Source organism: Brachycentrus maculatus, unplaced genomic scaffold, assembly GCF_059751285.1.
Source record: "Brachycentrus maculatus isolate JH-2025_06_01 unplaced genomic scaffold, ASM5975128v1 h1tg000057l, whole genome shotgun sequence".
NCBI lineage: Eukaryota > Metazoa > Arthropoda > Insecta > Trichoptera > Brachycentridae > Brachycentrus > Brachycentrus maculatus.
In genome coordinates this window covers 410,960-424,149 of record NW_028280811.1, presented here as the reverse complement: position 1 = coordinate 424,149, position 13,190 = coordinate 410,960, and the positions used below count along the sequence as shown (strand labels likewise).

The 13,190-nt window shown below is 30.7% G+C and overlaps 1 protein-coding gene across 1 annotated transcript in view; it reads left to right on the top strand.

Moving 5' to 3' along the window:
- Window positions 1-11,866, top strand: part of LOC148311739 (zwei Ig domain protein zig-8-like) — a 78,772-nt gene extending 66,906 nt beyond the window's left edge. Inside the window, exons 7-8 of the mRNA XM_088278384.1 lie at window positions 9,454-9,640; window positions 11,520-11,866. Coding sequence (XP_088134510.1) covers window positions 9,454-9,640; window positions 11,520-11,620 — 288 coding nt within the window. The 3' untranslated portion in view covers window positions 11,621-11,866. The remainder of the gene's footprint in view (window positions 1-9,453; window positions 9,641-11,519) is intronic.
- Window positions 11,867-13,190: the final 1,324 nt, after the last annotated feature.

The window sequence follows — 13,190 nt, the reverse complement described above, 5'->3', positions numbered from 1 at the left end:
TGTATTTAACGATCAGGATAACACTGCTCATACACGATGCAGTGCCCTATGTACTATTGGGTGCGGAAAAAAGTTAAAAGAAGTTTAAATAAAAAAAATCACGTAAATTTTGTCCTATTTAAATGTGTTATTTTTTAGAAAAATGGCAACTTCGTGTATTGTGTATTTTATGTATATTCCTATGTCGGGTGAACACTGAACGCTGCAAATACTACATGTTGAATATTTTACAAATGTGTAAAGCGCCCAGAAGCGTGTCATTGTACCGCATTAATTTGCATTATTTGCATACAAGACTTGGTGACTGAATTTCATATTCAGTGCATACTTTAAATGATTATTGGAAACACAAATTGCAAACTTATCCGAAACAACTCATTCGTAATTTGAGGCTTTTCCTATTTATGTATAATTTGACAACGCCGTCAATGGTCATATAAAAGTGGTTAAAAGTTAAATGGTTGTCACATTATTTTCTGACATATCAACATAGATGAAGAAGAATATGAAAGTGTAGGCATTTACAGGGCTTACGACCATCATTGGCTGTCTTAAGTGATCACTTTACACATTAACATTCACCAATTTTACCTACGAGTTACAACCACACTACTCAAATAATAAACAAAGGTATTTTTATTTGTTTTATAAAGCTTATAAAATGTGCCATAAATTACCTTATAAATAAAATTAATACAAATAATAATATTCAAGAAAACATATTTGATTGTTTTGACCCCCTTAGGAATGGAACCCGGGACCTCTTGCATGGTAAACAAACACAGTAACCACTAAACTATCGTTGAGGTTTACACATAGCACTAACTTTTACAGGGCTTACGACCATCATTGGCTGTCTTAAGTGATCACTTTACACAACATTCACCAATTTTACCTACGAGTTACAACCACACTACTCAAATAATAAACAAAGGTATTTTTATTTGTTTTATAAAGCTTATAAAATGTGCCATAAATTACCTTATAAATAAAATTAATACAAATAATAATATTCAAGAAAACATATTTGATTGTTTTGACCCCCTTAGGAATGGAACCCGGGACCTCTTGCATGGTAAACAAACACAGTAACCACTAAACTATCGTTGAGGTTTACACATAGCACTAACTTAGTTATTTTTCATTTTATAATAAAAATAATTTATATAATTAAGTTATAATTAAATATTTAAAGTGATTTTAAAAGAAAGTTACATTTTAATTATACTGTGCATATTTTTCTGTTTTTTTTTGTAAATCAAAACTTAAACTTAGCACGTTTCTTGCTGCAAATCCAATGAGTCAGGCACAGTATCACAATTTACTGGTCGAGCGGATTATAAACAAATTATTTTGGCTTTTTAGGGAAAGGGAGGTATTTTCGAGATCCAAAAGTCTCAACCCTGCGTTACTTAGTTAGCCACGATAATCCCAATGGAAAATGGATTTAATAATGTAACGAGCCAGGGGCTTAAACAAAAGCAAACTAAATCTGAAATGAAAATGAAAATTCCATGCTGTTGAAAATACATATTTCTGCTTAAAGCTGTTAACATTTATTAAAAATTCCTATTTTATTCTAGCACCTGTTTTTGCTTTTCTGGTTATAAAGACGTTATTGCGCTTTTACAAGAGACTAATAAATCCTTCCCCGCACTCAATGGTGCATAGGGCACTGTATGGTATAGACGCAGTATTATCTTGACGTTACTTACACGAAGGCAAGGTGATCACTCCTGCGCTTCATTTACCAGTCTAGGGTAACATTAATTAAATATTTTAGTGCAAAATCACCAATATTTAGTTTAATCCCCCCATGGGAATTGAACCCGAGACCTCCAGAACGGTAGCTAAACACTTTAACCATTACACCACGGAGGCGGACTAAATATTTATTAAACGCTAACTAAAAATCGCGACTTCTGCAGGGGTAGGCAGAGATAATAGAATGCCACACCACTATGTCTTCGATATTCAATATTCAATATTCATGTAAATATTCATTCTCCATAAAATAAATATGACGACAACACTATTTTCGAAACTCCGTAAAATAAATATGATAACTAAATTTACATACTAAAACGTCCCTGATTAATTTAAACACGTTATTTTGTATTCTTGAAAAAACGTTTTTTTCATTAAAATTAGTAAGTATCATTGGCGTAGATAAATTCAGGATTAGTACAATAAACGACATTTGAATTATTATGAAAAAAAGGGACAGACAATTCTCCAATTTTGTATTAAGTCGCTGAAAAAATAAAAAAATAAATCCTTTTTTTTAAGTTGAATGCACTTTCTTTCACCACGAAGACTTTTTTGGTAGTGATTAAAAGTCACGTAGCGCTAGGTGAAATAACATTTTTGTATTTTTTGGTTTTAATTTTTAAAATGATAAATGGTTAATTATTCTAACGATCTGCTAACAAAGGTAGATATCTTCTAGAACCTTTAATTTCAGTTTAAAAGTTTTTTTTTTAATTTAAAACTATGCGAATTCAATGAGATTTCAAATAGTTTGTAAAATTCTAAGTCTCTTAACAATTACAAGAACTCCATTTTTTGTATTCCCGTATAATTCGTTGAGTCTACGTCCCCGACCCTTGGTTCGGTAGATCCTGATTTGCATATAAATTGTACCTTAAAAGAGGCTGTGGAAATAGAAGATGGCCCTGTATTATTAATAGGGGTCGTAATATTATCCAATATCTAACGATTAATTATAATTTTGTGAAAACTCCCCCTGGCGAAGCAAATCCTTTGGCAATATGGCGTCCCACCATCCTAGCATAAATTTTTCGTTTAGTAATAATAGTTTTGGGATCATATTTCGTGATCGAGTTAGCAAAATAACATTAAGGGGAAATCGATATGCAAATTCAGATATTATCAAAATTCCTTTAATGGCTGTAACTTAACATTGTGATAACCAATTCTTACACTAGGGATCATATCGTATGCTATTAATTGTGTCATATAAAGTCGAATCACGGCGCTCAAGGTACCTTATAAAAAATGTAATTAATACCGTGGTGTGGTAACATGGTTTCGCAAACTTTGGTTCTGAAAACCTGTGACCAGTTTTCGTATTACGTATTACATAATTCATATTTCTTACATGCTTAGAATAGCTTTTTTCCTGACCCTATCTCAACTTATCGTCTTTGTAGACGCAGTATATGACGCAGTGTATGTATAAAACCAGCTCTCTTTGTCCTCAGGTTGTAGATTCTTCTCTCTTGACCAACGTCACCTGGGCTTTGCCTTCGAATCATTTTATTTTTATTTTTCAGCATCCAAGAGTTTTTGGGTTTTTGTTGGCTGGTTTTTGGTCTTTGGTTTTTGTTATTCGAGGAAAATCCAAGGTGAAAATTTTAAGCAGAGGAAACAAGTTCGTCGAAAGAGAGTATTTGAAAAGTTGAAACCTATGCTTAGGATAACATTGTTTAAATATATTTAAAAATCACAAACCTGGATACTTCCAAATATAAAATTGACGCCTCTGTAGTTCAGTGTTTTACTTAATAAGTTTAGTATTTTTTGGAGTGAGCCGAAAAGCCTCTTAGTTTTGTCTGCAGGTGCAAAAAAGGATTCTGTAGAAATATTTGAAAAAAAATAACACTGTACCCAAACCATTTAATTATTTTTAAATTTCTCTCTACTGAATTACTTCTGTCTGTTTAAATGTAAATGTATTCTCGTATAGATGGTAAGAAATATAAACGCTACGGTGATAGATTCTTTATAGAACACCACGATAGAAAAATCTGAGGAAATGTCAAAGAATATGAATGCATTTTAATGTTAACAATTTTGTTTTAAAAATAAGGCCAAAAATACTTGCTTTTAACCTAGAAATCAGCATCTCAGGGATCTGAAAAAAATACAAGGCTATTTCAGTAGGCAAAGGCAAAAGACTTGTAAAAATACAAGTGTTTTGCCTTTGAGCGTTCCCCAGATAAATATATAAGATATATGTTTATATGTATGTATATAATAAACGCACAAATTTACTTTCAAGATAAGATTAGTAAAATAAACAAATGAACAAAGTCTGCATGTAAATTTATTAATAAAACCTTACAAAATCAAACAAAAAAGATTTTAATTACTTACAGGATGAAAAAAGAAAGCCTTATTTAAGGATATAAAATATTATTTTTGGGTTATTTCATTGTATGATGTGGATAGGCGATTATTCTTACGGTATATTGGAAAAGGCTAACACATAGATTGTTGCTGTAACACTCCGTAATCGATTTGCTTTGATAGAAAGTGAACAAAGAGCTGTATGTAATTTATGGTGTGAAGTATCCAGTTAATTATTTCCTTGCTACTTGTGGGCGATAGCGGAAATTTCATTTAAACGAAGAAATTGATATTCATGTTTGCTTAACCTTATCCTAAAAAAATACAAATGTTTATCTTATCTTATTTTTCCTACTCGTCTTGTTTAGTTCTTAGGCATGTGTTCAACTAGGATACCTGGAACTTGATAATCAATTCACCTCCGTTTCTTCCAAATCATTTTCACCTTCAATTATTTTATCCATATCGGAGACTGCCTTATGGCCCAGATACTAAAAGATTTTTAAAAGATACTTATTTTTTGACATCGATCAAAGATGAAGAAGAATATGGAAGTCTGGGCATTTACGGGGCGGACATCCGTCATAGGCTGGTTTAAGTCATCGCTTTACACAAGTGTAATATTTACCAATTCTACCCATTATTGACAACCATACTACTCAAATTCTTGGAAGTTCTATATATATGAACCAATTTTGAAACGTTGTTTTTGAATCACTAGAACTTCACTAGAGACATCTATTGGTGAGATGAAAAGAAGGTTTTTTACTGAGCAAAAACTCTTTAGTTAGTATGTCAGGTCCAAATCTTGGATTAAAATCACACACATGAGAAGCGCCAGAAAATATCATTTTCATTTTTATCATTTAAGCTTATAATTTGACCAGATAATTTATTTACAACATTTTTAGTGTGTCCAAATACCTGTTAACAAATCGGGATTATCTCCAAATATAGATTGGACAAACTCAAAATGTTGCAAAAGATACTTGATTTTCATGACTCTCGTCATTCTTCTTTGCTTTTAAAATAGGTATGAATCTAGTTTCAGCAAGTTAAACATAATATTTTGAAAAGTTATACTCGGCATGATTAAATATTCCAATTAATTTATAGTGGTCATGTAGACCGTTGGACTCATCGGTGGGTATGTATAAGGAGATGAATGAATCTGGGATGCGTAGCAGAGGTTGTTTGCACATACAGAGTAGTATGGAGTTTTATTATTTCTGTCTACCTTTACGTGAAAAAGAATATGGAAGTCTGTGTATTTATAGGGCTTACGACATATCATAGGCTGCTTAAGTGATCACTTTATACGATAAGTTAACTTTCTGGTATGGTAATACAACACTACTCTTATCACTTCTTAAATGGTTTTGTGTAAAACCGTTTAAGAAATTGGTATTAAGTGGTATTGCTTAAAATAAACGGTGAATGATAAGGAGAGAGTTATTCACAATTCGACCCACAATAGAATGCTATTTTATTGGCAACATCTATGATTGATATTTTTATTTAAGTGTTTTGCTACCGTGCTGGAGATCTCGGGTTTGATTCCAAGGAGGTTGAAAATAAATATTAGTGATTTTACACCGCAATATTTATTTAATATTACCCTGGACTGGTCGCTGAAGCGCAAGAGTGATCACTTTGCCTTCAAATAAGTAACGATAAAGATAACACTGCATAAATGCGATTCAGTGCCCTTTGCACTATTGGTTGCGGATACGGGTAAGAAAGAATAAAAGAAATAGGTTGCAAAATGAAAAAAAAAACAAAAAGTTTTGATTCTGTATACAATTATTCTATTTCAAAAACACAATTGCTGTACGTATTTCTTAATATAAAGCTCGTCGTTCATGAACCCATTATTGATTTTGTAAGTTTAGGTTTCAAATTCCGGCGGACAAAAGCCATAGCGACTATGGTCAAAGCGTCCCCAATGCGACGTTTTGTAACCAGTGACCACATAGTTATTTGGACAGCTTCAATCGGCTTCCGGCATCCGGGTCGGATTAGCGTACTTCCGGTTTCGGTTCAGTCTACTGGGGGTTGGCCTTATCATTATAGGGTCCCGTGTCAAGGGTCAAAATTTTGCAAAACAACAACAAAATAATCTTTAATCATTAATTGAATATTAAACTTAATGGTAAAAATACAATTTTATATTTTTCGACTTTTAAGACTGGATATTAGATTTTTTATGGATCCGATTTATTTCTTACTCGTATTAAATTTCAAAAAAAAAATGTGTGTATATAATAACGTGGAAACAATGTCATCAGTTAAATATTGAAAATCCCAAATGAATATGATTACAACTATATAAATAAATAAAAAATACTAGTTAGCTCAAAATCTTTAATGACTTAAACTTATTGACCGATTGACTTCAAATTTTTACAAAAAATAAAAAAAACGCAATTGTTTTTATATTTCATAGTTTAACCTACGATAAATGAAAAATGTTTTTCCAAATCAATTTTTCTGTCCTCGATGGCAGCGCCATAAAAAATGACATTAAATGAAATAATGACATAATATTTCAACTACATGCTAACATTATTTTACTGATCAATAATTACTTTTCATTATTTTATTATAACTTTTGTTTATTGGCTTTTGTAGTGATCTGCGATTCTGCCATGATCAAGTTGGAAAATCGAAAAATACAATTCATAACGGTTTAAATCTAGTTTTTTTTGTCTCACCTTCGTTTATAGAGAAAATATAACGTGTTATGTATTGCGTAATGGTGGGGGTGGTTTCGTAGGGGTACACAACATCTTATATCATATTTACAGTCCATTTACCCCCAAACCCAGAAATGCAAAGCGGATGTTGTGTTCGCAACCTTAAAAGTTGTTTTTTTTTTGTTGTAAATTTAAGGTTTTATTCGATAAATCTTTTTTAATTTTATTTAATTTCATTTTTTTAAATTCCATCAAATTTTAAGATGGTAAAATATTTTAACTAGTTATATTATAGTCGGAATGTTTGAACTAGATTCAAGTTTTGTATTGGAAGTGCATTAAAAAAAAAAAAAAACAAAATAACAACTTTACAGTTTATTCCACATTTGTTGTATTTGACAACTATATTTTTATTTTTTTTACATTTTTCTAATTATATGTATAATGGCTCCTTAGACATAGCCTGTGTTGAGCCAAAATACTTTTTTTTAATAAGTAGATTTTTTTACATTACATACTATAGATGCAATAATAATTTACTGTAAAAAGGTTTGACAATAAAATAATTACGCCTGGACTAAAACCTATTCTCTTTCCACCTTGTCCCTCCCAACGAGAAGCAACTATCTATAAAGTTTTTATTCTATTTATAAAGTAAAAAAGAGATAAAAAATACTCGTTACATCAAATTTAAGCTAAGAAAAAGGCAAAAAGAGAAAAAAATATTATGTAGGTGAGTGGTATTTTATGTTATTAGTATAATAAATTAAAATACATTTTTTTTACATAATTGGAGAAAAATTCGACCTCAAAAAACACGTTGTAAAAAAAAGTTTGTTTGAAATTTCAATACATTTAAAATGTATTTGTAGAATTTAAAATGACCGCGTTTTCGTTGTTCAGTCTCCATTTTAATGGTCCCCAAAAAATATTGGCAACACTGTATGCAGAATTACGCGGTGTGCATTTATTACTTAAATATGATGCATTTTGCTTTGTTCGTTTTAATATTGATGCTATAAATGGGTAAAAATAATGAATTATGAAAAAAAATCAACGTCATAGCTGCCATATGTGTGCACTATACACACATGCATACTGATTTACATGCCCAAATCATATCAAAATACCTTTCTGAATTTTATCGACAACGTTTATCACAGCCTTGCATACTCTACATATCGCTATTCAAACATCTTAATCATAAAAAAATCTTTTATTACATTATTTTAAAATCCCCTCACAAGACTGTTCTTTAAATATTAAGTACCTAATATTATTTCTTTAGTAAAAATATATATTTATTTATATTTTTGTGTCAATTTAATTTCTGTGCTTAAAATATCTCATCCTGTGTTGTCAGATCTCCCCGGCGTCGAGTGTTACTTGAGAGTATGTGTCCCAGTATTAGGCAGCTCTAAATAACCCCTCAAATGTTCTTATCTCCGTCCAATCTCATATATTCCTAGGCCAAAGCTGGAAAGCTGACATCTGCCCACACCTCGTCGACGTTCTTTTTTACCTTTTTATGATTAGGTACAATATCTCGTACTTCTTCCCTCTAAACACATGCCTCAGATAGGATACTTTTCTGGACTTTTTTTTCATTTTGATTTTGAGCATTTTAAGGCCCAGCATTCGTTAAATCGCATTGATTCCACCGAAGACCACCAGAGAGGTCACATGTCTTTTCACGCCCAATTTTCTTAAGAATGTTTTTAGGAAATTTTGTTTGTTAGAATATTTGACTAACTTCTTGCCTTTCAAAAACTTTTTTTTTTAAAACCATTTAATTATTTCAAAGAAAAACTTATTTTTTCAATGCAAAAACAGTGATTTAAGAAAAAACCAATTACGTAAAATGTTCACTGTATAAAGAGAAAATTAAGTTGCGACTTTGCCGATGCTGGGCCTTACATAAAATATGATAATGATATAATTTATACATTGTAGTGGTGGTTTCCAAGCTTTTCTTGTTTATTTAAACTAACGCGTTTATTTACATTAAGTCAGCAGGATATTCGTTATCATGTAATGTTTTGACGATAAACTATAGTGAAATTCAATTTTACACAGAAAATGGATTAGTGTGACTGCTTTATGAATGTCTTATAATGACTAAAGATGAAGCTAATGAAAATTCTCCAAAACACTATACCATGGAGTAAGCTAATGAAATAATCACTTTGAGGTAAAATTCATTAAAGTTACTAGCTATCACCCGATCACGCATAGCTATGGCTCAGTTTGGACAAATGTAAAACCAAAAAAATAAAATGCACACTTTTTTATGCTAAAAAAAATTCACAAAGTTATTTCATGTTATGTGTAAGTATTCATCCAAGAGAATTACCCAAGCAGGAGTATTTTACTATAAATCGACTATTTACAAAATCTCGGAAAAATATCAACATTTCATCGAAAATAAATCAAATATACGATAGAAAATAAAATGTAAAAATATATATAAAGATTGCAAACTTCGGTACATGTATTCTTTTAAAGGTAAATAATATCTTTATTCTGATTAGTTTTTTTCCCTAGGCAATCAATATTCATCGCGATTCATACAACTTACTCTCATATTATAAAGCATTAATCGTCTGTCTTTGGTGTGATGCTGTTATGGGCAAGGTGTATAATAGAGCGGTGTTGTGGTCCTCAGGAGATCAACTACGACTCGCCGCGCGGCGGAGTGAGCGTGATCACGGAGAAGGGCGACATCACCACCTCGTACCTGCTGATCCAGCGCGCGCGCGCCCCCGACTCGGGCAAGTACACCTGCAGCCCGTCCAACGCCAACCCGCGCACCGTGGTGGTCCACGTACTCAACGGAAAATCTTCCGCTTACGGTACGTACATGAAAGATTGCCTAGCGACCTTTTGTATTAATTGTTATTATTATTTTCTATTATTTTTTTGTTTGAAAATAAAAATAATACTTGACACTGGCAGAAATATCCTTTCACTGGGTGACTGCCAAACAAATAATAAAAAAAAAAATTAATGAAAGATTGCCTAGTACGCGATCGCAAAATTACTTTATTCTCAGTTAAATTTTCTCATTTGTTTTCTTTTAAACATGCTTCTCACCTTATGTTTTTTTTATTTGTTTCATTTAAATATGGTTCTTACCTTATGTTTTTTATATACCTATTTATTATACGTTTTTAATATTTTATAACTTTCCATGTATTAGTTTTGTTTATTTTTTTTCTTGTTTGTAACTTTCTTATTTGTGTTTCAGTCTTGTTAACCTTAATCTCATGTCCCAAAATGAGAAATAAAATTATTTTTTGGAAATATTATAAAAATGATTTATGTATGTAATATGTTTTGAAATCAATAAATAATTTTTTTAAATAATTTAGCTTTAGTTGCAGTATTTTTTTAAATCACCATTGGAACATGTTTCATACGTCATTTTGCCGCATATTGTGCGAGGTCTGAAAAATACCTGAAATATTGCATTTCCACTTCATTCAGGCGAAATGCAATCTCATAAAAGTAATTGAATTTAAATGCATCTCCTAATAGAATACAACTTAAATCATATGTGTTGCATTCATTAACTTTACGGTATATGGCATCCGAATTAAATTATGAACCGCTCACAGATGTATAGTTTATGTAAAGGGGTTTCACCATGCAAACTTAACTTTTCTGTTTACTTTTTGTTTGTATTTACCTTAAACTTCGCATTCCCTTCCCTGTATAATTATTTCACTCTGCTAGATATTGCGTCCAGACTATTAAAGGGAAGTGTACAAATTACAAATTCTAGGCAAAGTAAAGACGGTCCAATTTCCGCGAATTTACTGTACTGTGAAAAGCAAAAATACCGAGTAAGAATTCAAAGGGAATAGATATTTTTTAATAAAGAGAATTGAAATATTTTAACACTGGAAAATTATTTTTAGTTAAATTCAAACCAATTTAAAAAATATCTCTTGGTCAAAATGCATTTAATTAACCTCAGTTCACAGGCCAGTGTATGTCCCTTAAATAAACATCATAAACTGGTAATAAAAATATATTTAGCTCACCTCAGATTAATTATTTAGTGATTTGGCACATCAACTTTTTGAGACAACATTATGACTTTAAAAAAATACTCGAACGAGTAGAAGACTAATTTTGAGTTTTTTAATGTATAGACGATTATTTTCGAGAATTAAAATACAATTTTTGCCATCAACCGGTGAAGATCAATCTGAATTAAAAAAAAAAAATTATTTGTATTAATAAATATTGAAATATATTTTAAATAATAAAGTCACTACCATCCGATATCCAGAGTATATGCAGAGTATACGAAAATAGAAAAACGTTCATTAATTTCGATACACAGATATTAAAATTCTGAACATTACAAAAAATGTGCATATAATAAATAAGTTTGTTAGAAGCTTCTTAATTTTAGTAAATTCTCCCATTGTACAAATATATGTAACTTTATAAAAACTTTGAAAGTTGGCATCTCAAACATAAAACAACCCCAATTTTAGTTACCGTTTTCATTTTTTTTAAATAAAATGGAACAAAATGGAACAAAGTAATTTTACGAATGTACAGCTCCTTTTTTCATAATATTTTTTTTACCTCATATCAGGTAAATACACACTTATACACACAAATTATCTTATCTAAATATTTGTATTCATATTTTTTCATTGAATTATAAAAATTTTATGCCTATCCTAATTAATTAATTGTAATTTCAATTTTCAGGTGAGCACCCAGCCGCCATGCAACAAGGCGGACAACTTAGGACCGACTACCCAGTCTTCGTCATCCTTCTGAGCATTATAGTAGCCATTTTGGGCTGCTAGTATCCTGTTTCCTTAACTAGCCATAATGCATAAATTATCATATCTTTATTCTGTGACCTTAGCTAAGGGATGTACAAAATAATAATTATTACTAAGCCACCAAAATTTCTTGTCTAAATTCAACGTCAATCAATTAAATGCATCGATATACGTAAGATACTTAAAATGAATATTATAATCATCTTTATTTTATTCGAAAATAATGTATAAAGATATTTTATTTATTGTTTCGGCATTAATTTTGTGGTAAGACATATTACAATGATTAAAGAAAACACTTGTTTTTTACCACTTGAGTTTTATTTCAGAAGTTAAACTTCCATCATTCAGGTCTAGATATATATTATTATACACACCTGAATGATGGAAGTTTAACTTCTGAAACATGTAGTCTTTAATAAAACTCAAGTGGTAAAAAACAAGTGTTTCTTTAATAATTGTAATGTATAAGAGTTGAATTTCCTTTACAATCAGTGTTTTACTTAATTTACAAGAAAGAGCTTTGTTGAACATGGGTAGGAACGTATTGACAAGTTATTGAAAATTACTGTACTGTAATAGGAAACGTATTGACCTAGATATTATCATACACGCCCAGGCAGAAAGCGCTCTGAGGCCTCATAAATGGGAATCAAATAACCTAACCATTCCACAATAATTGCAATATTTACGATAATAGCAATGAATAATAAATTATGCATCTACAGTTTTTTACGATCTAATGGTTTGGCAAATAATTATTTTGGATAAAAATGTTTTACTCGATTAACAATTTAGTTTACTATACAACTTATTTGTCTTTATTTCTCATTAATTAAAAATAATAATAATAATAAAGCCCTTATCCGCACCCCAATGATGCATAGGGCACTGTGTCATACTAACGCAGTGTTATCTTGATCGTTTACACATGAAGAAACGGTGATCAGCCCTCCGCTTCAGGTACCAGTCCATGGTAATATTGAATAAATATTACAGTGAAAAAATCACAAATATTTATTTTACCCCCCTTGGGAATCGAACCCGGGACCTCCAGAACGGTAGCCGAGCGTGCTGACCATTACACTACGGAAGCGGACATAATATAAGAAAAATAATAATGCATCATTAAAAAGAATTATGCAATTGCCATTTAGAGCGAATAAAAACAATGATATTTTTTCTGGATCTTTTTTTTTCGGAGATTGATTCATATTCATTGTTTTAACAGAGACAAAATATAATATCTCTATATACAAAGGGGATATGGAAATATGGACGTTTACAAGGCTTATAACTTGTCGTTGACTGTTTTAGTTGATTACTTTGTATACTGTGTAACGCTTACAATTGTGTCCTTTATTGAACACTTATTTTGCCTTAAGTTAATATGGAGTATTTTTTAAAGCACCTTGGCATAAAAAATACTTTAAACAATAATTTGAAACATCCAATTTATCTTGATATAAATAAAACCTTCAGAGGTCATATCCAGCGTGTTAAAGTACGATAACTAACTTGATAATAAATATGATACTCGTGAATATAAATTTGATATAATTTGATCATTTTAATATTATATAATAAAAAT